We start from the raw sequence: 26767 nt of genomic DNA on the forward strand, positions 1-26767 counted from the left end.
CTCTCTCTCTCTCTCTCTCTCTCTCTCTCTCTCTCTCTCTCTCTCTCTCACACACACACACACACACACACACACTTTGAAGTCCACAGCAGGGTGCAACATATATATCATAATAAAACAAAACAATATTTTTTAAAAAAATTAAAACACAGCAGGAATAACACAGAGTTACATCACAGCACTGTGACAGTAACAAAATAAAACTCCTAAGTAGTAATGTGTCTTAAAACCCATGAGGTATTGTTTAAACTGATTCTGCGAGAAGAGAATAGGCTGATTATGGGAAGTGGGTACAGGAAATACTTGTAGACTTAGGTTCTCCAATACAATTTCCTAGAACCTAGACCACACTAAATGTTTCACTTCATTCAGAGAAAGATGGAAGCTTGTGGCAATACAGTCTTCCTGTCATTAAAAAAAATTACTTTTGTTACTGTTTTGATTGCTCTATCTATTTGTTAAGCTGTCAGTAAAAAGGTTTTTAAAATGATTGATCCCCCTTCAGTTTGCATCTATGCTCTCTTCCAGTGATACTTTTTCCTTAGGATATTTTGTCCCAGCAGCCTATTTCCCTCAGGTTCATTGCTGTTAATGCTCGTGCTAATTCAGTGATCATAAAACCTATTGGTTTAAGTTAAAGGTCACATGTTGCCAGGTTTATTTCAAACCACCTACTTCTTTACATTTACTTCTTCCTCCTATAATATTTTTCCTCTCTCATCCTTTTCATTTCATTTGTTTTACTGTTAATAACACCTCCTCTGGCCCTTTCCTTTTCAGACGAAAGACATTTCCCCTCCCTTCCTGTTGAATTTCTCTGACCATCTTAACATGCAAGGTGTTGTTGCTGGTGCTGGTATCAGCACAAGCCAAAAGGCTGTACCCAGGAATGCTTCTTCCTCAAAATAGAACAGTCAAAAATATATCTGAAATATTGAAAGGGCAAATATGGTATCTCCAAGATCAGAGGCAGCATATCTTCTGAACATTGGTTGCTGGGAATCATGAGCAGCAGAGTTCTACTGCGAACTCGTCAGGGATATTTGACTGGCGACCGTGAGGACAGATCTCTGGATTGTGCACTGCAAAAGCTTTTAAGTATTAAATTGACTGTTTCAATGGAATGACCAGGCCGGTTCACGTAGCAGGCATAATGTGTCAGATATACAGAGTGACATCGGCGTCACATCAAAAGTCCGATGAGCAGCAGCTTTGCAAAAGTAGTGTCTGCTTTCATTCCTTCACCTCTGCCAAGTTCATTCCAAACTTCCACCAACCTTCCACGTGGCTCCGTGTGGGTTCGAAGAGGATGGGATTGAGGGTGAAAGGGTGCTGTCTGCTCAATGTTGTTATTGATTCCCCCCCCAAAAAATTTTAATACTATTTTAATGATTGGGACGCAGGTGGCGCTGTGGGTTAAACCACAGAGCCTAGGACTTGCCGATCAGAAGGTCGGCGGTTCGAATCCCCGCAACGGGGTGAGCTCCTGTTGCTCGGTCCCTGCTCCTGCCAACCTAGCAATTTGATATCACGTCAAAGTGCAAGTAGATAAATAGGTACCGCTCCGGCGGGAAAGTAAACAGCGTTTCCGTGCGCTGCTCTGGTTCGCCAGAAGCAGCTTAGTCATGCTGGCCACATGACCCGGAAGCTCCCTTGGCCAATAAAGCGAGATGAGCACCGCAACCCCAGAGTCGGTCACGACTGGACCTAATGGTCAGGGGTCCCTTTACCTTTACTAATGATTGTTTAATATATTTTTTAAACTGTGCCTTCCTGCATAATGCACTTTAGGCAACTGATTAATGGCTCCTTGGAGTGTTCCACTTCTCTCTTTTTTACTGAGTGAGCCTCTATGTGGCTTCATGAAGCAAGAAAGTCCTGCTGAGACCTGTGGTGTGGATCAGATTGCAGCCTCCTAATCGCCTATTCAGATTGCAGCCTCTCAGCTGCGCACCAGCTTTCAATGGCAGTATATAAGCGACTTTAGGGACACGAGTGGCGCTGTGGTCTAAACCACTGAGCCTCTTGGACTTGTTGATCAGAAGGTCGGCAGTTCGAATCTGCATGATGGGGTAAGCTCCTGTTGCTCTGTCCCAGCTCATGCCAACCTAGCAGTTCGAAAGCACACCAGTGCAAGTAGATAAATAGGTACTGCTGTGATGGGAACGTAAACGGCATTTCTGTGCGCTCTGGTTTCCACCACAGTGTCCTGTTGGACCAGAAGCGGTTTAGTCCTGCTGGCCACATGACCTGGAAAGCTGTCTGTGGACAAACGCCGGCTCCCTCAGCCTGAAAGCGAGATGAGCGCCGCAACCCCATTGTCGCCTTTGACTGAACTTAACTGTCCAGGGGTCCTTTACCTTTACCTTTTTACCATAAGCAACTTTATAAATGCCAATGTCTGCACATTTTAGATACACATTTAGATGGCAAAGTGGGATGATGCAGAAACCACCCCAGATTGCTTCAATGGGGAAGAGAGAGTTACAGTGGTACCTCGGGTTACAGACGCTTTGGGTTACAAACTCCGCTAACCAGGAAGTGGTTGCTCCAGTTAAAGAACTTTGCTCCAGGATAAGAACAGAAATTGCATGCCAGCAGGAAGCCCCATTAGCTAAAGTGGTACCTCAGGTTAAGAACCATTTCAGGTTAAGAACAGATCTCCGGAATGAATTAAGTTCGTAACTAGAGGTATCACTGTATTTGTGTGGGACAAGAGGCAGGAGAGGCAGATGGCCTGGATGAGACCATGGCCTCAGAGGAAAGAGAGATTGCGGGCTGGGTGGTGATTGGAAAGCTGGTGTCATCGCTGCCACCTTTGGACCTGCTCCTGTCTTTTAACTTTCTCTCAACTTCCTCAGTCCCCCGTTTCTCCTTCCTTCCCTGCTTGCTGCTGGGTGACAGCGCAGTGTAGGGAGGGTGTTTGTGCAAGAGAGGGATGGCAAGGCTCAGACTGAATCAGAAACTGAGAATAAACATTTACCTCATGGAGCAGGCAAACTAGCCCCAAAGACTACCACTTCCCTTTTTTTCCTTTTCTGCTGCCAATATGTTACCACATACTAGTTGCTGATAGGCAACTGTGTGTGTGGGGGGGGGGGTTATTGCCTGGTCCCTGTGAGGAAATGAGACATTGTATTAATAGATAAGACATTTCTTCTGATCCAGAAGAGTTTTTTTTAAACATTCTTTTTTCTTCTGCTCTTCCCTTAAACAAACAAACAAAATACCATTCAAAAATAATTGAGCTGTTGATCCAGAGACTGGCTTTTGAATTCTGAGCATCCCAAGAACCAGACAGAGTGACCTGGAGGACTACATTTGGACCACAGGGTATATCTTCCCTACCCGCCATAAAATAAATGATAGCTGCAGCTTGTTCAGGGTCCTATCAGTTGTTGGGAGACCCTCTTCGCGCACAGAGCTACATTTTCCAGAGTTCCCTGGGGAAAAGGATTGATTGTTAAACAACTCTCTGCACTCTTAATAAACTACAGTTGCCAGGATTCTTGGGGTGAGAGCCTGAGGGCCCTGCTCCTGCCTCTCTCCACCTGGCCCAGGGCAGGGCCTGACAGGCTTCATAAGGACTGGTGCTCAGTGGAGAGGACTGCTTCTTTTAAATTGTTTTTTATACGAGTTGTAAGAGCATTTTGTGGGATGTGCCTAGGAAGAGAGGAGCAGGGGGAGGCTCAATCACAGTGGCTCTGGACAGGGGGAGGTATGGCATGGGAGAAGGGGCAAGCCAGGTAAGGGGCACACAGCACAGGCAGTTAGTGACTGTGCCGTGTGCCAGCCTCTCCTCCAAACTGGGGAACTGTGGTTGTCATATCAGCCAGCCCTTAGGTCTGCAACTGCTGCTGTTGAATGCCAAATTGGCCCAGAATAAAATCTCCCTCGTCTGATTATGGATGAGGAGGCTGATCTGGCATGTATCACTGAAACACGGTGGAGTTGGTCTCACCCAGCTGTGCCCACCTGGGTACTCAGGCCAGCATCAGGCCAGACTCATGGGTCGGGGTCTATAAAGATTCTATCCCTATCTCCAGACTCTCTGTCCAGTTGTGGGGGAATCTAGAGTGTGTGTTCCTGGCGTTGGGCGATCAGGACAGATTAGGGGTTCTGCTGGTTTACTCCCTGCCTGAGCTGAAAGAGCTGGTGTCTGAGATGGTGTTGAGGACTCCCAGACTGCTGTTTCTGAGTCGCTTCCTTCCTTGCTCTGTGATTCTCCTTTCTCTCTCTCTCTCTCTTGATTGACCAGAACCAACCCCCAGATTGACTGGGACGGGTTGGACATGCCTGCATACCTTTGCCCATCTTGGCTGATAAAATACCTTTATCATACCTTTGCCCATCTTGGCTGATAAAAACCAGCAGAGAGGGAACAGTTGAGGGAGGTGATCAGTGCCTCTTTACAAGAGGGGGTGGTCCTTGCCTGTTTGAAGGAGGCAGTGGTAAAACCACTCCTGTAGTAAACGGGCACCCAGCCACTTGCCCCTCCCTCACCTGTATTTGCTCGCCGGCCAGAGCAGGTTTCTGGTGCAAGGCTGGCGTGCCTATTTACTTTGTCAGAAACAGGACAAAATAGAACTGGTAGGGCCACTCCCTTGTCCCAGGGTTACCTGAAGCCACAGCTCAAGGGAGTCAGCTACCGGTTAACCCCAAACTACAAGTTGCTTCCACAAGCTTGCAGGCAAAAATCCTTTTTTTTATTATAATATTTATTGAGAATTTTTAAGTTACAATATAAAAAAAAACAAAGTTATTACATAACATGACATATTTTCTTATCTCCTTAGGACCTTCTCACGTCTTCCACTCCTACCTTCCACGTTATAAAATTAAACCAGCAATTTATCACCTTACTTCCATCCTTACTGTCTGATTTACCATGTTATATCTCAAATTTTAAATACCTTAATTATACTCCTTGAAAAATTAAATTTAAATTATTATCCAAAAAATTTGTTTTTTCTTACATTTCAACTTATCTTCCTAATTCACTTCATCTATTTTAATGATGCCAAGTTGTTTATAATCAAGCATCCTGCTTAACATTCATACAGTTTACAATGTTTTTGCAAATAGATCTTGAATTTTTCCAGTCTTCTTCTACCGTCTCCTCTCCCAGGTCTCGGATTCTGCCGGTCATCTCAGCCAGTTGCATATAGTCCATCAGTTGCATCTTCCATTCTTCCAGTGTGGGTAGATCCTGAGTTTTCCAATGCTTCGCGAGAAGTATCCTTGCTGCAGTTGTTGCGTACATAAAGAATGTTCGGTCCTTCTTTACCACCCCTTGGCCGACAATACCCAAAAGAAAGGCCTCTGGTTTCTTAGGGAAGGTATACTTAAATACCTTTTTCAGTTCATTATATATCATTTCAGGCAGAAATCCTTTGGTAGAGCACAACCAAGAAGTCTAGGTGTTGGAATTAGCCATTCCCCCGGACAGGCACACACAATACAAGAAGAAGTTTCTTTCTTAAAATTTATTTTAAAAAAACAAAGAACATGCTATTAAGCAGGTACATCTTTTGGTAAATTACAAGTACAGAAAAATAAGAAAAATAAGAACGTTTTAAATTATAGCTGACTATATACTCACTTCTATTTTTTTGTTGTTTAGTCGTTTAGTCGTGTCCGACTCTTCGTGACCCCATAGACCAGAGCACGCCAGGCACTTCTGTCTTCCACTGCCTCCCGCAGTTTGGTCAAACTCATGCTGGTAGCTTCGAGAACACTGTCCAACCATCTCGTCCTCTGTCGTCCCCTTCTCCTTGTGCCCTCCAGCTGTTCTCTCTCAAACCAAAGTGGGTCTGAAACGTGCCTTAGGAAAGTTTAGTGACCAATGTAACACTGAACTGTTAACAATTAACTTTGCCAAAACCAAAATTGTACATTTTAACCGCTCCTTCAGGAAAGATAATTGGAGCGTAAAGGGAAACCATTGAACAGACTAAGACCTTCCAATACTTAGGCATTACTTTCTCTTATAAAGCCAAATTGTCAACACACCTGACCACATCAGCTATATCAGCAGGAAGAAGTGCAAAAGCCACCCTTAGATTATTCAGAAGGAAAGGAGCTGGCTTCCTCCTGATGGCCCTTAAAGTTTTCCAGGCAAAATCTTTAGCCCAACTCCTGTATGGCTCTCAAATTAGCCCCTCTGCCAACCTTAAGACCCTTGAAACAGTACAATCAAAATTCTTAAGATCATTATTTGCTACCCCAAAGTGTACACCTAATGCAGTCCTAAGGCAAGAGGCAGGACTGCCCAGAGTGGAATTAAAAGTCTGGGAGCAAGCAATATCCCTCTGGCTGAAAATCCATTACAATCCTAAGGGACTGTTACCTTGCTTCCTGGCCGCAGTTCCCTATCCTCCTTGGCTTATGCAAATAACTAACAAGATCAAACAAATTGGCCTAAACCCTGAAAACCTTCTTCTTGGAACTCTGAGCAAGGCAAGAGCAATTATCACTCAGAGACTTTACGATGTCGAATTACAACAAGAAGTTGCCCTACTCCCGGAGACGTATAGATGTTTAAAAGCTTGGCCTAATTTTGCAGCTGCCCCTTACTTAACTAACATCACTAACGAAGCTTATAGATGGGCTTTCTCTAGAGCCCGCTTTGAGACAATGCCCTCAGCAGTGCTGTACGGCAAATTCACGCGGGTACCAATGCACGCACGTCTCTGCCCCTGTATGTCTAATAAGGTAGAATCTGTTACACACATCCTTCTATTCTGCGAATTTTATACTGAAGAACGAGTTCAAATCAGTTGTTCCATATCCAGTTCTAACTGTAACTTCTTGTCCCACATAGAGATTTCTCAGGAGACAGATGAGGTGATCAGGCACTCCCATTTCTTTAAGAACTTGCCATAGTTTGCTGTGGTCGACACAGTCAAAGGCTTTTGCATAGTCAATGAAGCAGAAGTAGATGTCTTTCTGGAACTCTCTAGCTTTCTCCATAATCCAGCGCATGTTTGCAATTTGGTCTCTGGTTCCTCTGCCTCTTCTAAATCCAGCTTGCACTTCTGGGAGTTCTCGGTCCACATACTGCTTAAGCCTGCCTTGTAGAATTTTAAGCATAACCTTGCTAGCGTGTGAAATGAGTGCAATTGTGCGGTAGTTGGAGCATTCTTTGGCACTGCCCTTCTTTGGGATTGGGATGTAGACTGATCTTCTCCAATCCTCTGGCCACTGCTGAGTTTTCCAAATTTGCTGGCATATTGAGTGTAGCACCTTAACAGCATCATCTTTTAAAATTTTAAATACTTCAGCTGGAATATCATCACTTCCACTAGCGTTGTTATTAGCAGTGCTTTCTAAGGCCTATTTTACTTCACTCTCCAGGATGTCTGGCTCAAGGTCAGCAACCACACTCCTGGGGTATACGAGACATCCATTCGAGACTCACTTCTATTCTCTAAGGCAAAGATAGGATAGTTAGAATCTTTCAGAAATCTGCATCCAAAGGTCTCAGAAAATCTTCAACGCAAAAAAAGGACGAAAAGACAGCTGCTTTGGTGGACATCAGCAGCTGGGCGATTCTTTGCAAAATGCAGAGCGCGCGCCTTTCAAACCATTCTCTAGATCTTTTATCCATAATTTGCACATGGAATCAGAAACCCCCAAGCCCAATCAGAACCCTTGATTACATTTGAATTCTCCATTGACCAGCTTGTGGGCTAATAATTCTAACTTGTGGCAGCTGAGCCAATTCAGCCAGTGGTTACCAACCTTTTTTGGGCAAAGGCACACTTGTTTCATGAAAAAAATCTCGAGGCACACCACCATTAGAAAATGTTTAAAAAATTAACTCTGTGCCTATATTGACTATATATAAAGTAACTCTCTTTAATAGGAATCAAATAAACACAAAGATAGTATTTTATAATTACTTTATTATGAAATAGTAAGTAAACAGAAATATGAAAAATTATAAAATACTTTATTCAGTGCGCAACCTGGGCCTGTTTGGCTGAAAGTAATACAAAATGGATTAATCCATTCCAGACATTTAAAAACAACCCCTAAAACAGCAATTTAACATGAATTTTACTATCGATAAAGACCATTGATCCATAAAATGAAAGCAATAAACAATGTACTGCAGTCACACAATCAGTCAATCAATCAGTCACAAAAACAAAACAAAAAAGTCAGAAAGACAAAAATGCAAAATAAACAGCAAAAGCAGACAGACCGCAAAACAGAAGTATGGCACGCAAAATGGAGCACGTTTGGCTTCTGAAAAATGTTCGCAAACCAGAACACCTGTGGCTTAGCCCACCGCCTTCCATAACCAGTCTTCAGCTTCCTTGCCTATAGCGGGGGGGGGGGGGGGATTAGTTTCGGTCACTAACGACTGGAATCGAGCTGCGTGGCTGCTTTGCTTGCAATTCCCAACCGCACTCCTTGCAAAGAGGTGGGCCGGCCATGCAATTTAAAGGAGATGGAATCCCAGCCCGTGCCCCTGCCCCGCGCAGTCCAGTCTCGAGGCGCGCCCACCTGCCCGCCGACAGCGAAGCAGCGAGCGGGCCTCCTGCGCCGTCCACCTGCGGCTCAGGCGCTCCTCCAACAGCGGGTGCCGGTAACGTTTCGGGAAGCGGTGCTTCGCCACAGTTGGCCGGCCTAGGAAGAGGCCCCAGTAGACCCGGGCTTCGGCTCCCTGCTGGACCATCTCCAGCCCCGCCATGGGCGGAACAGCCGCTGCCTCGGACTCGGCGCCGCCCGCGCTCCCCTCAGCCAGCATAGCCGCCATCTTGGACGCTAACGGCCGCTCTCTCCGAGGAGGAATGCGCCTGTGCCTTTCCTCGAGAATTCTTACGTACGGTGCGGGATCGGCGAGTTGGGCCGGCGGAAACAGCCGAGTCCGGAATCTGCACTTGCCGGAAACAGCCGAGACCTGAATCTGAACCTGGCAGACTTCGCAATCCATTTGCTTCCTAGCATCTCGCCGCCCGACTCGCCCGCCTCCCTCCCACGGCACACCAGGCAACGTCTCGCGGCACACTAGTGTGCTGCGGAACACCGGTTGGGAAACACTGAATTAAGCCTTCAGAACCTAGATCAAGGTGTTTCCTCCCTTCCCATGGAGACTGGTGGAGCTTAGGCAGATGCACATTCCCAAGCAATCAAGGATAGATAACATTACAGAGGGTATGGTCATAGCTTTGAACACAGGTGTTAAACCTTCAATTTAGCCCGACAATTCCTTTCCCATAGTAGTCCTCTCACGCCCTTGGAGCCAACGGGCCCACAGATTAAAGCAACAGGATGGCTCTCATAATTCTTACTGGTTTCCCACAAGGCCTCACTCTCCACTTGACCAAAGAACAGCTACCAGGGAAGTACTAACTTTACTACAACTCCTTAAGAAACCTCACCTGGATTCAGAAAACCTAACTAACTACTGGCCAGGTGCTAACCTCCCTTTCCTGGGCAAGGTTCTGGAGTGAATGGTCACAGACCACATCCATGCGCTTTTGGAAGAAACTGATTTTCTTGATCCATTTCAATCAGGGTTTAGGCCCGGTTTTGGCACAGAAACTGCTTTGGTTGCCCTGTATGATGACCTCTGTCTAGATAGAGACAGGCCCTTTTAACCCTTTTAATGGTTCTCGACCTCTCAGCAGCTTTCAATACCATTGACCATGGTATCCTTCTGGAGCGACTATCTGAACTAGGGGAGGGTGACACCACTTTGCGGCGGTTCCAGTCCTACTTGGATGGTCGTTCCCAAAGGGTGTTGCTTCAAGAATGCTTTTCAGCCCTGTGGAACCTTCAATTTGGGGTTCTGCAGGGCTCAATCCTATCCCTGTGTTTTTTAACATCTACATGAAATGGCTGGGTGGTGTTATCCGGAGGTTTGGAGTACATTGTCAGCAGTATGCTGGTGATACTCAGCTCTATTTCTCCTTTACACTGTCTGTAATGGACTGGATGGGAGCCAACAAACTGAAGCTCAATCCGGATAAGAGTGAGGCACTGTTAGGGGGTGGTTCCCTAGATCAGATGGGTGGGAGATTGCCTACTCTTGATGGGGTTACACTTCCTCTGAAGGAGCAGGTTCATAGCTTGGGGGTACTCCTGGAACCTTTGCTGTCACTCAAGGCTCAAGTGACCTATAAAGCCTTAAACGACCCCGTGCAGTTGGAGTCCGTATTGGGGAACACTGTTCACACATTCATAATGCCAATTTGGAGGCGCCTCTTGTAGAACATTTTGTTTCTTATAACCATTCTGACATGGATTTATTATTCACGGTATTGTGGGTGAATAAGAAAGCTATAAGTATTAGGCAGGATGATAAAAGACGCTTACAACAGCAAGAATCTTGGTTTATTTTTATGTTCAAAACCATTCATCCGGGAGGACTTAATTCTGAAATAGATCTTGTCAGGGAACTGCCATCAACTCAGAGGCGAGAGTTGGAAGGGCAGCTGTGTTATAAGGAGCCTCCAAAAATCTTGCGAAGCAGTTCCTCCTCCAGCAAGGAGGAAAGCCCCTCCTCCAGTGGAGAAGAGGTGAAGGGACGAGGGGATGCTAGGAAGAGCCTCAATACTGAGCCTGAGCAAACCAGAGAGGCGGGAAGTACGCCCCTGCCAGCACCCATTCTGCGCAGTAAGCTTCAGTGCAGGGAGGGAAGGAAAAGGCTGGGGGTGACGCGACTTTTATGCTGGGGGAGGTACAAAGACTGACCACTCCCAGATTCTGCTAGTGACTGAGCCAGACATGAACTTGCAATGCTCTTCACTGTAAATAGTTTGCACCAAGAATAAAGCCTGGAAAAGACAGGTCGGAATCTTGCCTGTTTACTCTCAAGCAACCACACGCGCATCTGACAAGAAGAAGAAGAAGAAGAAGAAGAAGAAGAAGAAGAAGAAGAAGAAGAAGAAGAAGAAGAAGAAGAAGAAGAAGAGTGGATTTGATATCCGGCCTTTCACTCCCTTTAAGGAGTCTCAAAGCGGCTAACATTCTCCTTTCCCTTCCTCCCCCGCAACAAACACTCTGTGAGGTGAGTGGGGCTGAGAGACTTCAGAGAAGTGTGACTGGCCCAAGGCAGCTGCATGTGGAGGAGCAGAGACGCGAACCCGGTTCCCCAGATTACGAGTCTATCGCTCTTAACCACTACACCACACTGGTTCTCAATTGAGATCACACAGATCTCAATTGTTTTATTTGATTCTTTACATTCTGGCTGTTAAACTGTACTGTATAACAAGCTCAATCTCCTTGTTATGAGCGTCACCTGGGGTCGACTTTTTAGGTTTCTTGCAACATGCAGTCAGTAGCAGTGGTTACCTAGCTTATTGTGGTTCACCATATAGATGGGGTATGTACTTTTGGTTTAATTTCATATTGAATTGACATTATAATTTGAGTTATTGTAAGTTACCGTGTATATGCAGGTCATCGTTTCAATAGTTCATTTGCAGTTTATGAAGCATTTCTGTATCCTTCTGCTGTGCTGAAGAAGAATTCTATGAAACAGTGGGTATATCCAGAATCATGGTTCACTACATCTGTTTGTGTACCACTTCGGCAGCTTTATGGCTTGTTTTCGCCAGATAAGAATCTGATCCATTGCTTCTTTCAGGGACTTGCATATTCTACAAAGACTTTCAGAGAATTATAGGACTTATGTTTATTTGGTTCTATGTTTTCAAGAGAATCCATGAAGAGTGCACATTTCATGACTTCCAGAGATTTATAAGATTTCTGTTTATTTGGTTTTGCAGAGTGTGCATATTTCATATATTTCATATTGTTCAATGTTCCGTATAGATTATATAAAGAGTTTATATTGATATCACATTGTTGTACTTGGTCATTGTGTTGCCTTGGATATTACTGATAATTGTTTGCAACACAGAGGTTTAATTGTTTGGTTACTTATTAGTGTCCTAAAAAGGGCTCCTCAGTCACGGATACAGCTGCCGAGCTGCTCAACTGCCTCGTTCCTTGAGTAAGAACGACTGAATCTGTATCCACTGCCCATGTGCCGGTTCATGACTAGGGGCTTCCAGATTTCACGATCCTGCCCCCGTTACCATTTGCCGATCACCACGGGACTTTTGGGGTTTGGGTTGGCTTTTTGGAAGATGCCTGTGCGTGAATTTGTTTTATGTGTGTAGATCAGTGCACGCTGATCAACGCACAGTCTTCGCAGTAGGGCTCTGTTCTGATGGCATGAGTAGTCATGAGGAACCGGTAGATCCTATCTGCTGCAGCCTTCACCCACCTTCACAGCCGTTGTAACATACTGCTTGTTATCATCCTCCTGTTCTGCCATTGAGGACTTCTTGGATCATTCTCTGTCTAGCTCCTTCCCTTTGACCTTACCACCTTGGGTGACCCTGCTGGGAGTACGAGATTCCCGATGGCTTCTCTCACAAGGGTCATAGGAGCATGCAAGCCCACTCACCATGACAAGGTGATGATCCAGTGAGTGAGTGCCTTCATTATGCACCTTTAGGTGCCAGGCAAAAATGTTCCTTTTTAACCAGGCCTTTGGATGACCTGATCAACATCATATCCCCTTTAAAATGTGGCTTTGGGGGGGTGTTATTGGGTTGTTGTTTTTATTTTGATTATATATATTGTGGTTTTATGTTGATCTTTTCTGTGAAACACCCTGAAACTTCCAGGTGTCAGGCAGTACATAAATTCTAATAATAATAATAATAATAATAATAATAATAATAATAATAATAATAATGAAATCATGATTGTTTAAAGAGATATGGCACAAATAGGGGAGATATGTACATAAGCTGAAGTTGGAGTGTGGCCTCTCTGCTGCAGTGACTGAGTCATCAGATGAATACCTAGGAGTGGCTGAGAGACATAGGACTGAGGGACATGCCTTTTCCTAACTTGTATGTGACCTTTGGCAATAAAGAGTTGATTGCTTCCTCTGGAAATTCCTTGGGTGCCTTGACCAAATGTGACCTTGAGTCCTGGTTCAGGCAATTGAGCACAGCGTCAAAAGTAAAAAGGACCAGGGAGGGGCAAAGTGGCTGCAGGTTCTTCCATGGGTGCTTACACATCGGCATGGTTCCATTAAACCCTAATGTGGCTTACCGTGTCGTACAAAGCAGGCTCCTCACTTGCCCAATGCAATGGCAGTCTAAATGAGCCCAATTTCATGTCAGTCCAGCCTGAGAGTCATTGTTATCTCACCATACCTTATTATCTCTTCTTTCCAGGTTAATAAGCACCATGGGTCCCCTGAGAGAACCTTTATTTTACTGGATCTGTTGTCATCACACACAACCTTATGCAGAACAGGATGGAAGAAGTTTCTCCAGTTGCCCACCTGAGACACTGAAGAGTGGAATTTCCATATGCTGCTCACCCATGAGGCTTGGCAGATATGTCTACAATAAAAGGCTGAGCATCCCTTGGCATGAGAGTATGCATAAATGGACAGGTGGATATATATTTTCCTGTTGGCTACGTGAATTTAAGGAACTGTATTTGCTGACGGGTCTGCTGAATGACATCTCTGCTTGGGCTGTGGATTTGACACCTTGGCTTATGCAGGTAAATATTCAGGTTGTTTTGATTTCACAGTTTGCATTTTTAGGCATGTTATATTAGAGCCCTGAACTTTTCAGATTTACACAGAATTAGCGCTAGCTCTTCTCAATGGTTCTGACCCTGAGGGGTGTTCTAGGGGTGTGGTGAGGGTGAGACAGGGGAAGGGGAGGCCTACACCTGTTCCAAACATCTTTCAGGTCCGTCACATGAGCTGGCAACTCAGTGGAACATTTGCTTGCAAAAAAGGGTGATACAAGTCAAACTCTATTTTTAAATACTTGTTTTCCTGAATGGCATTTGGAATGGAGGTAACTGACACTTGTTCAACTTAAACTATGGATATATTCTTATTTGCATGTAACATTCAACAAGTGTACAATCTCTAGTCTACACAGGTTTGCTGCAGGGAAAAGAAAATTACTCCGATGGCACCACTAATTGCATCATTAAAGGGGCCTTTCTTTTATTAGCAAAAAGGCAAAGCATTCTGTGTTAGAAGGTGCTGTCTGCTACTTCCTGTTACAGTTTCCTTCAAAGTTTTACATTTGATGGAGTTGTGCCAGAAAGTGGATTGTTGCTTTGCTCTTTTCATTTTTTTCCTGCAGTGACTAAACTTTTTGCAGTTAAAATGGCCATCTTGCTGAAGTCAATGCCACACTTTGGAAACAAGCAACCTGAACAGTACAGGGTCCCATAAATCAGCACAGAAAAGGTGGTAAGATTTTGCAGGTAGCCCAGAGGCAAATTAGGGGCTGTGTGGCTGAGTGGTTGTGGAAGCTGAAGAAAGTTTAACTGCAGGAGAGGAGCAAGTAAGTTTCACAATGGCTGTCTTTCTGAACACCAGTATGCCACTGGAGAGACTAACAGAAAATAATTTTTCCAGTTGGTGTGTTAAGATGGTGATGCTGCTCCCGATTGAAGATTTATGGGACCCTGTAGTTAATGACCCAGCTTCTGACCCTCCTTCTCCTGAATGGCTTCACAAAGAGGAGAGGGCACGAGCCACAATAATTCTTGGTCTGGAAGACACCCAGGTACTGTTCAAAGGCTGTTAACTGCAAAAGAAATTTGGACTACTTTAAAGAATTTGCATGTTAGAGAAATGGTAAAGAGCAAGTTGTATCTATTCAGGCTCCTGTTTCAGGCAAGACTGAGCAAAGGTGAATAAGTGCCAGCACATTTACAGACACGAAGAAATCTTTTCCCTGACCTACAGAACTAAATGATATTTTCAATATAGATAAAAAGAAAGGATTTAGCTGTGAGATATCAAGATTTCAAAAAGACTTGAAACAAAATAAAAAGATTCCTTCCAGTAGCACCTTAGAGACCAACTAAGTTTGTTAAGGGACGCAGGTGGCACTGTGGGTTAAACCACAGAGCCTAGGACTTGCCGATCAGATCGTTGGCGGTTTGAATCCCCGTGACGGGGTGAGCTCCTGTTGCTCAGTCCTTGCTCCTGCCAACCTAGCAGTTCGAAAGCACGTCAAAGTGCAAGTAGATAAGTAGGTACCACTCTGGCGGGAAGGTAAACGGCGTTTGCGGGCACTGCTCTGGTTTGCCAGAAGCGGCTTAGTCATGCTGGCCACATGACCCGGAAGCTGTACTCCGGCTCCCTCAGCCAATAAAGTGAGCTGAGTGCCGCAACCCCAGAGTCGTCCACAACTGGACCTAATGGTCAGGGGTCCCTTTACCTTTACCTTTAAGTTTGTTATTGGTATGAGCTTTCGTGTGCATGCACACGTATCTGAAGAAGTATGCATGCACATGAAAGCTCATACCAATAACAAACTTAGTAGTTGGTCTCTAAGGTGCTACTGGAATGAATTTTTTTGTTTTGTTTCAACTACAGCAGACCAACATGGCTTGTTAGAAAAAAGACTTGTTAGAAAATAATGTTAAATTACTGTTGCAAATGTTCAGCTTGTTATTAAAATGGCATACAAAAGATGAATAGCTCAAATTGGTCATGATACACCGGGCAAGAGCTTTAGGACATAACATTCAGATGGTAGATTGGGAAAAGTTATGGAAAACAGACTTAAAATTTACAGCTTGTTGTACTTTGAAAGAGAATTATATGAAAATGATGTACTGGTGGTATTTGACTCCTTCTAACCTGGCAAAAATGTATATGGCAAATTCAAATATCTGCTGGAAATGTAAAAAAGAGAAAGTACCTTTTATGACATGTGGTGGACTTGTAAAGCGGTAAAAGCTTTCTGGGAGATGATATATAATGAAATAAAAAAAATGTTTAAAATAACTTTTATTAAAAAAAAAACCTAGAAGCTTTTATTAGGAATTACAGGTACCAGTATCCCAAAGGACCAGAAAAGAACTTTTATGTATGGAACAACCACTCAGATGCTATTAGCCCAGAGATGGAGATAAGACAAAGTCCCTACCAGAGAACATTGGCAAACCAAGCTGGTGGACTATGCCGAAATGGCAAAGCTGACTGGAAAACTCAGGAACCAAGAGGACAAAAACTTTACAAAAGAATGGCAAAATTTGTAAATTAGTTAAAAGACTACTGTAAGCAGATGGAAACACTGGCAGGATTTTGATTTCACATAGTATAACAATTACGATGGAAAATAGGGATTGATATAATAGTTAGATTATGGAAGAAGATACAGTTGTTGTTTAAAATGGGACTCCAGAGGGGGGGGTGGGGGAAAGTCCTGTGATTCAGAGCAATCTCTGTATATGGATATGTATTTGATTTTTTAAAATATAATTTTGTGTGGTAAAATCAAACAAAAAAGGTTTCAAAAAGAAAATATAGTTTATGGAATTCATAGTTGTTACAACTATGGATCAGAAAATCACCCCAAAGAAATTGCCCCAGGAAATGTTTGAATTACAAATCAACAGAGGATGAAATTTTCAGAGGAAAAGATCTCTCCTGTAGATCAGCAAAACGTCTTCTTAGTCTCTGTAAATGTGCTGGCATTGATTCACCTTTGCTCAGTCTTGCCTGAAACAGGCATCTGGCTAGATACAGGATGCTGCTTACAGCAAACTTTTGGATTACAAATCAACAGAGAGAGGAGGATATTTTCAGAGGGAAAAGTGTATTTCTCTGCATACATTGTAATGGTAGACTTGTAAAGGTAAATGCTAATTGGGTAATAGATTCTGGCGCAAAGCATCTGATAAATGTTTGAACTTTGGACCTCAGCAAAGGAATTTGTGACCTTTGCTGTTGGAACTCAAAGAAAAGTGGAGGGGAAAGGACCTATGTATGCAAAGTACCGGTATATAGGAACTATTGTTAACTATTGTTCTGGTTATTCCTCAACTTGGACATAGTTTAATGCCTGTTTCAAAACTTCTATGAATTTTAAAGTTAAATTTGTTGAAGAGAAATGTGATATATTAAGGAATGAAAAGTTTGCATAGCAGGAAAGCTAGAAAATTAATTGTATATTATAAGGGAAAATTGTTTGGAATCTTACAACAAAGAAAATTTAAAAGTAGGTATGACCATGTTAAAAAAGCCTCCACATGATGAATGCACACATTTGTTCCATAGGAGTTTAGGACATGTCAATTTTCAGACAATAAGTAAAATGCTCAGATATGAAGTTAAAGCCATGTAAATCCTTTATGGGGTGTAATACTTGCAGGGAGTGTAAATCAGCTCCCATTTACACAAAATGTGAAAGAAATTCTAAGTGAGTTCTAGAGCTTCTGCATAGAGATTTAGCAGGTCCATTCCAGAAAACTCTGGGATGAGCTAAATTTGATCTCAAAATCATCAATGATTTTTCGTGTTTTGGGTTCATTTTATTTGTTAAAACATAAAGGAGCAAATAAAACTTTGATATGGAATAATTGTTGTGTAAATGTTTTCAAAAGGATGAGTGGAACAAAAAAAAATGTTTAAAATATGGAATGGAATGGAAAAGATTCTTATGACTTTGGGTACCCACCGTTTTCTCGTCAATGTATTGTTCTGCTGGGGTGGGGAGCTACTGTGAAAAATGGGGTTGGGCTAAAGGTTTTTGGTGGATTTTAAGCGGAAATGTCTTGAAGCTCAGAATTCAAAACTTCTCATCAGTGCATAAATATTCATGACACCATATTTAGCTTTTAGATAGTACCATAGAGCAATGTGGAGCAGAAAGTGGATTTGTTTAGTCGTTTAGTAGTGTCCACTCTTCGTGACCCCATGGACCAGAGCACGCCAGGCACTCCTGTCTTCCACTGCCTCCTACAATTTGGTCAGACTCATGTTTGTAGCTTTGAGAACACCGTCCAACCATCTTGTTCTCTGTCGTCCCCTTCTCCTGGTGCCTTCCATCACAATAGCCCTCTCTAATACGGCTAGAGAAGGCATCGCTTCCAGATAGGGTTGATTCTTGGAGCCTTTTTAAAAAGGTTAACATTTTTAAAAGTTAATTAAAGCTACTTAAACAAATTGGTCCAATTTTGGTCATCCTAGCTACTGAGAAACAAGTCCCGCTGATTTCTATGTCATCTCCTCCCAGGTAAGAGTGCATAGGATTATTAAAATTATTATTTTTGTTGTCTGCCCTTCACCAGCAGGTTCCAGGGCAGCTTTCAAGAATTAAAAATGGAAAACAATTAAAGCAGGGTGGGCTCTGAAAACACATAGTTGCAGCGGCGTAGCGTGGGTTGTCAGCACTCGGGGCAAGGCAAGTAATTTGCGCCCCCTAACCCCTAACCTGCCGCCGCTGCCAGCTTCTTCTTGCTGCTGCCTGGGCTGGGCTATTTACGGTAAGGTAGCCACGGCGGCTACCTTACCGTAAATAGGTAAATAGGAAGGTAAACGGCGTTTCCGTGTGCGGCTCTGGCTCGCCAGAGCAGCGATGTCACGCTGGCCACGTGACCCGGAAGTGTCTCCGGACAGCGCTGGCCCCTGGCCTCTTGAGTGAGATGGGCGCACAACCCCAGAGTCTGTCAAGACTGGCCCGTACGGGCAGGGGTACCTTTACCTTTACCTTTACTAGCCACGGCGGCAGCGGCGGGTCCGTGTCAGGTGATCTGAGGCGAGCTGGCGCTGCCGCCCAAATGACGCCGCTTGCCCGGAGGAGGAGGAGGGCAGAGAGGCGAGGAAAATGCAACATGGCCCAGCAGCTGCAGCGGAGGCGGCGGAGGCGGGGCTGTGAGGAGGGGCTGCGCCCTCCGTGGCCCTGACTGGCGGGACCACAGTCAGCGCTGAGAGCCGCTGCCTGCTGGACGCCTTCAGCCCGGACGCGCGCACAGCTCGCCGGCTCTGCTACAGCCTGGTGCGCGTCCAGGGCTAGATGCTTGCTATAAAAGAAGCTCCGACAGAGGGCTCGCGACGTGCAGGCTTTTGGGTGTGTCGAGCGGCAGGCGCTGCGATTCTGCAACAGGCTGACATTTTCCCCCGAAGGCGCGCTCCTCTCTTATCTCCCGAGGCCCTGCCGCGATGTAAGCAGACCCTTGTGGGGACGGGGATGGGGGTCTTATCCCTGCGAGTGGGGGTGGCTGGGAGGTGCGGCCGGGTTGTTGTTGTTTAGTCGTGTCCGCCTCTTCGTGACCCCATGGACCAGTTTTTCACTGAAGGTGTGCGCGCAGACACGGGGACAGAAATGCGCCCGGGCGAGCTCAGATCGGAAAGGGCTAATGCAGGAGGGAGGGCGAGCGGGAGAGACGCAGCCTAGATAACATCCCAGATTCGTAGGCTTGGTTTCGCGCCCAGCACGTGTAAAGCTCCTCCTTTCCCCCATCAACTTAAATAGGATAGTTGTAAATAGGCGCTGCTCCTTCTCTGACAGCGGTCACTGTGTGAATAGCAGAAGTTACTGTATAGCCAAATAGTTTTATTTTATTGCACCTGCTTCACTAGTAGGCACTGTGATCGGAGTGTGGCCGTCCCAGAGAGTGGGATTTCAGTTTGCTTTTCAGATGCACTTAACAAACAGGCGGGGAGGAAGGGGGTCGGAGAAGAGAGAAGGCTGCACCTCTGATCCCAGAGGCCTTCGGGATACTGTGCTCCGGCGGTGGCTCGGCTGCGGAGATTCCTGCAGATAGGCTACCGTGGTGGCACGAGAAAGTGCCCACTGGAAGGGACATACAAAAAGCCCTGCAAGCCAGTCTGATGTTGGCGGACATGGTGGCCTGCAACAACTTTTCCCGCGGAGTTGCGCGCTGCTGTTTGTCCACACTGCGGGTTGAGCAGAGAGACTTGCAACAACCCTGCAGTGTAGACAACGCTCTTCTGGAGTGGTGGCTGCGGCGGGACTGAATTTCCAGCCGAAACTCTCCTGTACACAAACCTGCAGGCTGCAGGGAAGGTCAGTCAGCCTCAGTTTCCCTCCTCTGGATCATAGCTGTCAACTTTCAGATTTGAAAAGAAGGGATCAGCAGCCTCACCTGTCCCGGGGATAGTCTACGGGATATCTAAAACGGCGCTGGAATAAGGGAATTTCCCGCAAAAAAAGGGAAGGTTGACAGCTATGCTCTTGATCAAGCTCAACTTCAAGGTCAGAGAGAGAGAGAGAGAGAATGCCCAAACACGGCTATTTTAAAATACTGGATCTCTCATTAGGTTTCTATGGGTATGGGCAGGTTTGCTTCTGATGTAGGAGAGAGGGAATTAAATGGGAAGCCAAGCGGATCACTCTACTTAACTTCGTATGCCTAGGTGCTCATCACAAGTATGAGTAGCCAGTGACATCGTGGAGATAAGAATGCTATGGAGCAGCCGGCGGCGGCGTGGTTCAATAGAAAAGCGCGCCAAGGAAAGCCGGCTGGCTCAATCCAGTCCACATGCAAGGCAAGACGGAGCACCATCAGAGTTGCCATTGAGGGTGTGGGCTGACACGTACTGGTATTTTGGATTCCCTCGCCGCTCACAGCCCGATCGGCAGGCAGGAGGTGGGCAGGGTGCTTAAAGGAGCAGAAAACTACAAGCGATGACGAAGCTGCAGTTCCGGAGGTGCTTAAAGAAGTTTGTCACCGTCTGTGTAACAAGATGTTGCTTGGCGAATGCGCATGGACAGGAGCCTTAAAGCCATTTTTTTCCTAAGTTAGTTACGGGGGTGGTGCGCAGTATTAAAAGACAGAACTTGATTTATGTTTCTACCCCTCTCATGTCCCTCTCACGTGCCGCCAATCCCACAGGTTTACTCGGAATCAAAGCCCTTTCTGCTTCCTCTCTCGCTATTTAGGACGAGCGTGTAAACAAATAAAGGAAATCCCTAAAACCCGCGAGAGGGGAGGAAAGTATGGGGACAGAAACCAGAGGCATTAGATGGGATAGAACCGATTTGGAGGCTGTTCTGTTGGCAGCCCTCTGGGTCTCCCTTGGGACTCACTTACAGTGGTACCTCGGGTTACGTACGCTTCAGGTTACAGGCTCCGCTAACCCAGAAATAGTGCTTCAGGTTAAGAACTATACTTCAGAATGAAAACAGAAATTGTGCTCCGGTGGCACCAGGCAGTAGGAGGCCCCATTAGCTAAAGTGGTGTTTCAGGTTAAGAACAGTTTCAGGTTAAGAATGGACCTCCAGAACGAATTAAGTACTTAACCCAAGGTACCTCTGTATATACAAAAAAAGAAAGGAAACTGATAACCCGCCCGCTTCTTGTGGGCTGTAATGCCACAGCGAGTTGGCACTGTGACGCTGCTTCCCTACAGTTCCTTGGGAGGTTGGGGGGCAAGAACGGCAGAGGGGTCCCCTTTGATAGTTCCACTGCCCTTGAAAAATTTTGGCAGAAGGCATTATCTGCAGCAGGCCCTGAGTGGTGGAATTTCCTCCCCACAGAGGAGTGTTATAGTATTAGGATGAGGAGATGTACAGTGGTACCTTGGGTTACAGATGCTTCGGGTTACAGACGCTTCAGGTTACAGACTCCGCTAACCCAGAAATAGTGCTTCAGGTGAAGAAGAAGAAGAAGAAGAAGAGAAGGAGGAGGAGTTTGGATTTGATATCTTGCCTTTCACTCCCTTTAAGGAGTTTCAAAGCTGCTAACATTCTCCTTTCCCTTCCTCCCCCACAACAAACACTCTGTGAGGTGAGTGAGGCTGAGAGACTTCAGAGAAGTGTGACTAGCCCAAGGTCACCAGCAGCTGCATGTGGAGGAGCGGAGACACGAACCCGGTTCACCAGATTACGAGACTTAACCACTCTTAGATTACGAGATCTTAACCACTACACCACGCTGGCTCTCAAGAACTTTGCTTCAGAATGAGAACAGAAATCGTGCTCCAGCGGCCCGGCGGCAGCAGGAGGCCCCATTAGCTAAAGTGGTGCTTCAGGTTAAGAACAGTTTCAGGTTAAGAACGGACCTCCGGAACAAATTAAGTACTTAACCCGAGGTACCACTGTATCTCGCACCCACTCTTTTGGCCTGACTGGAATGTGGCTTCGAAATCCAAATGCTTGCCTGCCTGCGTCAAGGACAGAGAGAGGTGTGAGAGTAGTGTATAAACTAGCTTAAGACCGTAAGAATAGCCTGCTGGATCAGGCCAATGTCCCATCTAGTCCAGCATCCTGTTCTCACTGGGGCCAGTCGGATGCCTGTGGGGAACATCAGTGCAAGAGCACTCTCACCTCCCATGGTTTCCAGTAGGGTTGCCATATTTCGAAAAGTGAAAATCCACACACCACTTTTCAGCAATTTCCGAACAGACACTGCTTAGGGGGCTGAATACCGGCTATGACAGTTGTATAGCAACCCTATTTTCAGCAACTAATATTCGGAAACACTGCTGCCCCCAACTGGACAGGTGGCTAGTAGCTTTTCTTTTTCCATTTTCTTTGTGCCATGCATATTTTTATAAACTTCTATAGATGTACTGCTTATGTACAAAGGCAAAAATTACAGTAGCTGCCCTGCTGCCCTTTGCTTCTAGCTCTGTGGAATGTGACACAGAAGGAAATTTGAGGGGGAAAGACTCCCCACCTCTCTTCTTTCCTATGGCTACTGAGCATGCTTAGACATCAATGTATTTTTTAAATATTTTTTTAGGGGGCTGTCCTCTTCACTTAAATATTTGTACCCCTGCAAACCTCAATTTTTGATACTTCCCTCTTGTTTCTCATAAAGGCGTCTGGTGCTCCTAATAGCATGTAGGCAAGCAAGGGTTGTTTTGCTTGTAAATAAGGTTTTCTATTATCTTTCTGGAGGATGAAAGATCTGCTGGAAGGTGAGCCAAAAATGGTGGAACAGGCCAATACCTACGAGAAACCTGTAAACAGAGCAGAGCAAGTTGTGTTTTTACCTCAACGGAATGGAGCTAGTTACAATTCTGAACATTCAAAGAGGAGAGAAAATTCTGGTAAGCAAGTTAATGCTGATGCATGAAAAGTATTAAGATGTAGAATGGAGACAGATTGTAGTTGGTTCTTTTTTTTTTAAAATAATTTTTATTAAGGTTTTCCAAATTAAAACAAATAAAATCCAATTCATAAACTTTTTCCAATATCCAGGACTTCCCCTCCCCACCCCCTCTTGTGTTCCAAATCTTCCAAAAAAGCAATAATATTCAACAAATTCTTATTCCCAAAATACACTCATCATCAATAACTCAATTTATCCAAATTTCCATCCCCTAAGGTCGACCTATTCCCTTCCACGAGTTCCCCCCTTTCAAATATAATACAGATGAAAATAGAATAAAAACAAACAATAATTTTACAACCTTTGGATTCCAAATTTCCCTCCCCTCTTTCCCTGTTGCGTTCCTCCTATCCCTCCACTTCTAATGTCTTCCTGATGAACCCACATTTCACTAAACCCACATCCCTCTGGTTCTTTACCGGTCTTTTTTTTTTAAATTACAGATGTCCAATCATAGAAGGAGTCTATCAAAGGGGGCCCATTTCTTCTATCCAGATTTTTATATCCAGGAGTATAAACTCCAATTTTATATCCATAAGCTTGTCAAATCTGGATATCCCAAATGTTCCCACTCCAGTTCTGTCCAGTTCTTGTTGTTTCCTTGTTCTTGTCAATCACTCTCCTCCTTTTTACTTCCCTGTTCCCTCACAGAAATGTTCTTTTTCCAAAGGCTTCTAGTGTCTCTACAGAGGCTTGTTATTCAGGAGCAAAACATTACATCATGTTCCTTTCATTTTTCAACAGATTAATCCATTGTTTCCAGTAAAGTGTAGGCCTCTGTAGACAAAATAATGTTCCATTTCTGCAGTTTCCCAGGAGATTAAAAGTTCTATCCAACTGTTCAGGTTTCCCGTCGAAAACACATGCAATGTCCCTCAGCTCCTCTAGGTGGATTACAATAACAAAGTTCCCTTCCAGATCACATCCGCCAGTCCAAATAACTTATAAATCCTTATTTGAAACAATTTATCTCCAATTTATAACAAATGTAACCGGCAAAGTCCTCATAACAAAGTCTCAATTTCATTCTTCCGTTTTGACAGCTCTTTGACAGCTGTCAAAACCTCCGTTATTCTTCTCCAGGCATTTTCACGAATCGCTCCAGGGATTCCGGGGGGGTTGCTTTTTAATACGAATTCCACTTTTCTCCTCCAGCTCAATCTTATAAATTTCCCTCGCGAAGTTGCTAGTTCGGCAAGATAAGGTTCCTCTCGATCTTAGTTATCCAGTCCTTTGTTTTGGCTCTTCTACAATTTGGGGGGGGGCTGACTTCCTTTTTTCCACCTCCCCCGTTCGCTCCAAATTCTAAAAATTTATCCCTCTTTTTAGTCCATATTCCAATTACTCACGGGTTCTTCTTTTGGGTCCAAATTTTCAATAGAAGAAGTCAGCGCTCTCCGCCGGATGGCATGCGGCTGCGCTCGGCAGGGATAGCAGAGGACTCAAAGCACCACGCTCCTCCCCGGCACCCGATCCGTAGCCTTTAAAAAGGCTCCTTCACGAATCGAGAGGGCGCTGACGGTGCCAGCCGAGTCTCCATGTCCACGGCCTCCGTGGCCGTGGTTTTTAAGGGTCCCCGCATCGCCGGTGCGGTAGGACCCAGCCCCTGCCGAGCAGGCTCCCTCCGGAGCTCGGAGGGAGCCCGCCATTCGGCGATGGCGCCGACCCGGAAGTGCAGATTGTAGTTGGTTCTGGGTTTTTTTAAGAGCGAGCTCTTAAGAATCTCTTTTTGCAGAATGCGCAGTCATTCCATTTTGTAAGCAGGTTTTGGAAGTTGGCAAAATCCTGCCCAGCCTATGTAGCCAAGGGTGACGATGGGCCATATTCACGATAGCATGGCTGAAAATGAATGTGGGCCATTTTCAAAAGAAACAAATAACTTTCATGGAGATTTTGTTACCAACTGAAGTTGTTGTTGTTTAGTCGTTTAGTCATGTCCGACTCTTCATGACCCCATGGACCAGAGCACACCAGGCACTCCTGTCTTCCACTGCCTCCCGCAGTTTGGTCAAACTCATGCTGGTAGCTTCGAGAACACTGTCCAACCACCTCATCCTCTGCCGTCCCCTTCTCCTTGTGCCCTCCATCTTTCCCAACATGAGGGTCTTTTCCAGGGAGTCTTCTCTTCTCATGAGGTGGCCAAAGTACTGGAGCCTCAGCTTCAGGATCTGTCCTTCCAGTGAGCACTCAGGTCTGATTTCCCTAAGAATGGATAGGTTTGATCTTCTTGCAGTCCATGGGACTCTCAAGATTCTCCTCCAGCACCATAATTCAAAATCAACTGAAGTGAAGGGGGTCAAATGTCCAGCGAGCTTGCCAGACAGCATTAACAAAAAATCACCTGTAGCCGTTGTGATGATTTAATTGCCCAGAAGTCTGAAAAGTGTTTCCAGAATCATGAATGACTACAGCCAAGACAGCGTGAATGATACACTGCTGTGGAACCATGATTTGTGATATTTGGTGCAAAATCCAACTTTATCAGAATCCCACATTTCATTCTTTTTTTTCTTTTTTAAAAATAAAGTTTCTAGTGCAGATAGTTGCATGCCACAATGCCTACTCAGTCTTGGAAGCAAAAGAATGGCTAAGAAGGTTTTATTTAACAGCCAGGATGGTTGTGGTGGTGAATCTTCATTTATCCGCAAAGCTTTTTAATGCTAATACGTTGAGCTTGCATAATCTATACAGGTTTCAGAATTGCACATAGCTTTGATCACCTTGGTGCAAAAACTTAGGGTTGTGTGGTCTCAGTTTGTTTTAGCACAGAATACTCACAAAACTGGCCAAAAGATAATTGATTACGGAGCTGACATGTAGCATATGCATTTTTCTCTCTCTCTCTCCCTCTCTCCCTCCCTTGTAGTTGGTGCAAATAAAGCAGAGGTGGCGAAGAAGGGGAAAACGTATACTTTTAAAGATTGGATTGTGTATTTATTCGGAGCTGTACTTTCTCTCTCTGTTATTATCAATATTGTTCTCGGTGAGTTATCAGCTCTTCTCTTATTCATTACCTTTGACCGCCACCTTGTGGTCATTGTTTGCTTCTGTGCTTTAACAGGCAGAACAGTGGGACCTTGGCAAACACGCGCTTCTATGTCTGTTTGCCAAGGTAACACAAATGTGGAGGAAACAGGTGGCATTCTCAGGGAGATGGGGCTTCTCTCCCACGTAATCAATTTCCCCCCTGAAAATGCTTGCCCGTGAATTAGTGTTTTGCAGTGTGCAGAGGACCGCAGCCTTAGCTTCCGTAAGACCAGCAGGAGACGGCTCTGGCAATGACTATAATGTATCACGGTTTTAGGACTACAATGACCACTTGACTGATCAATGGAAAGCCTTTTTAATCAACTAAAAATGTGTCCTGTGTTTAATCAGGGCAGCAGCCCCACATTTAATATGAAAGCTTCCAGAAACTGTGGGTGTCAGGAACCATCTTAGAAGAGGCCTTCTGTTTCGGAAGGCATTCACCTTGCATTGCCTTATATTGTGTAGGGATGATTGCGGAGTGGGGCGTGGGGTCCGGAGGGAGCACACTTCCCACCTGCAGGCAGCCACAGTCTGCCTGCACGCGTGACCTTGGGGTGCGGAGCACACACACCCATCACAGACAAAGCCACGGCTGTCTGAACATCATTGCCTCTGTCTAACCTTTTGCGGTCTCAGTACTCTGTGGTGCCCTGTCTGTAACCTTTGTCTCTGAGACCTTTTGTCTCCTTCGTCATACACTGTGCAAGGGGGAAATGGCGCAGTGGAAACAGGTGCCAAAATAACTTTGTACCACCCCACGATCTCGGGACCGGAAGATGTGTAAAGGTCACAGCCCAAAATGTATCTGCCTGGTTTGCATATTTGTCTCAATAAAAGGAGG

General features: G+C 45.1%; 1 protein-coding gene across 1 annotated transcript in view; it reads left to right on the forward strand.

The window, feature by feature from the left end:
- LOC309365131 (C-type lectin domain family 2 member B-like) overlaps window positions 1–26767 on the forward strand; it is a 123762-nt gene that overhangs the window by 43615 nt on the left and 53380 nt on the right. Inside the window, exon 3 of the mRNA XM_081903303.1 lies at window positions 22683–22834. Within this exon, the coding sequence (XP_081759429.1) occupies window positions 22684–22834 (151 nt within the window). The 5' untranslated portion in view covers window position 22683. The remainder of the gene's footprint in view (window positions 1–22682; window positions 22835–26767) is intronic.

The sequence above is a fragment of the Podarcis melisellensis genome, assembly GCF_964234715.1.
Source record: "Podarcis melisellensis genome assembly, chromosome: 2".
In the NCBI taxonomy this organism is placed as follows: domain Eukaryota; kingdom Metazoa; phylum Chordata; class Lepidosauria; order Squamata; family Lacertidae; genus Podarcis; species Podarcis melisellensis.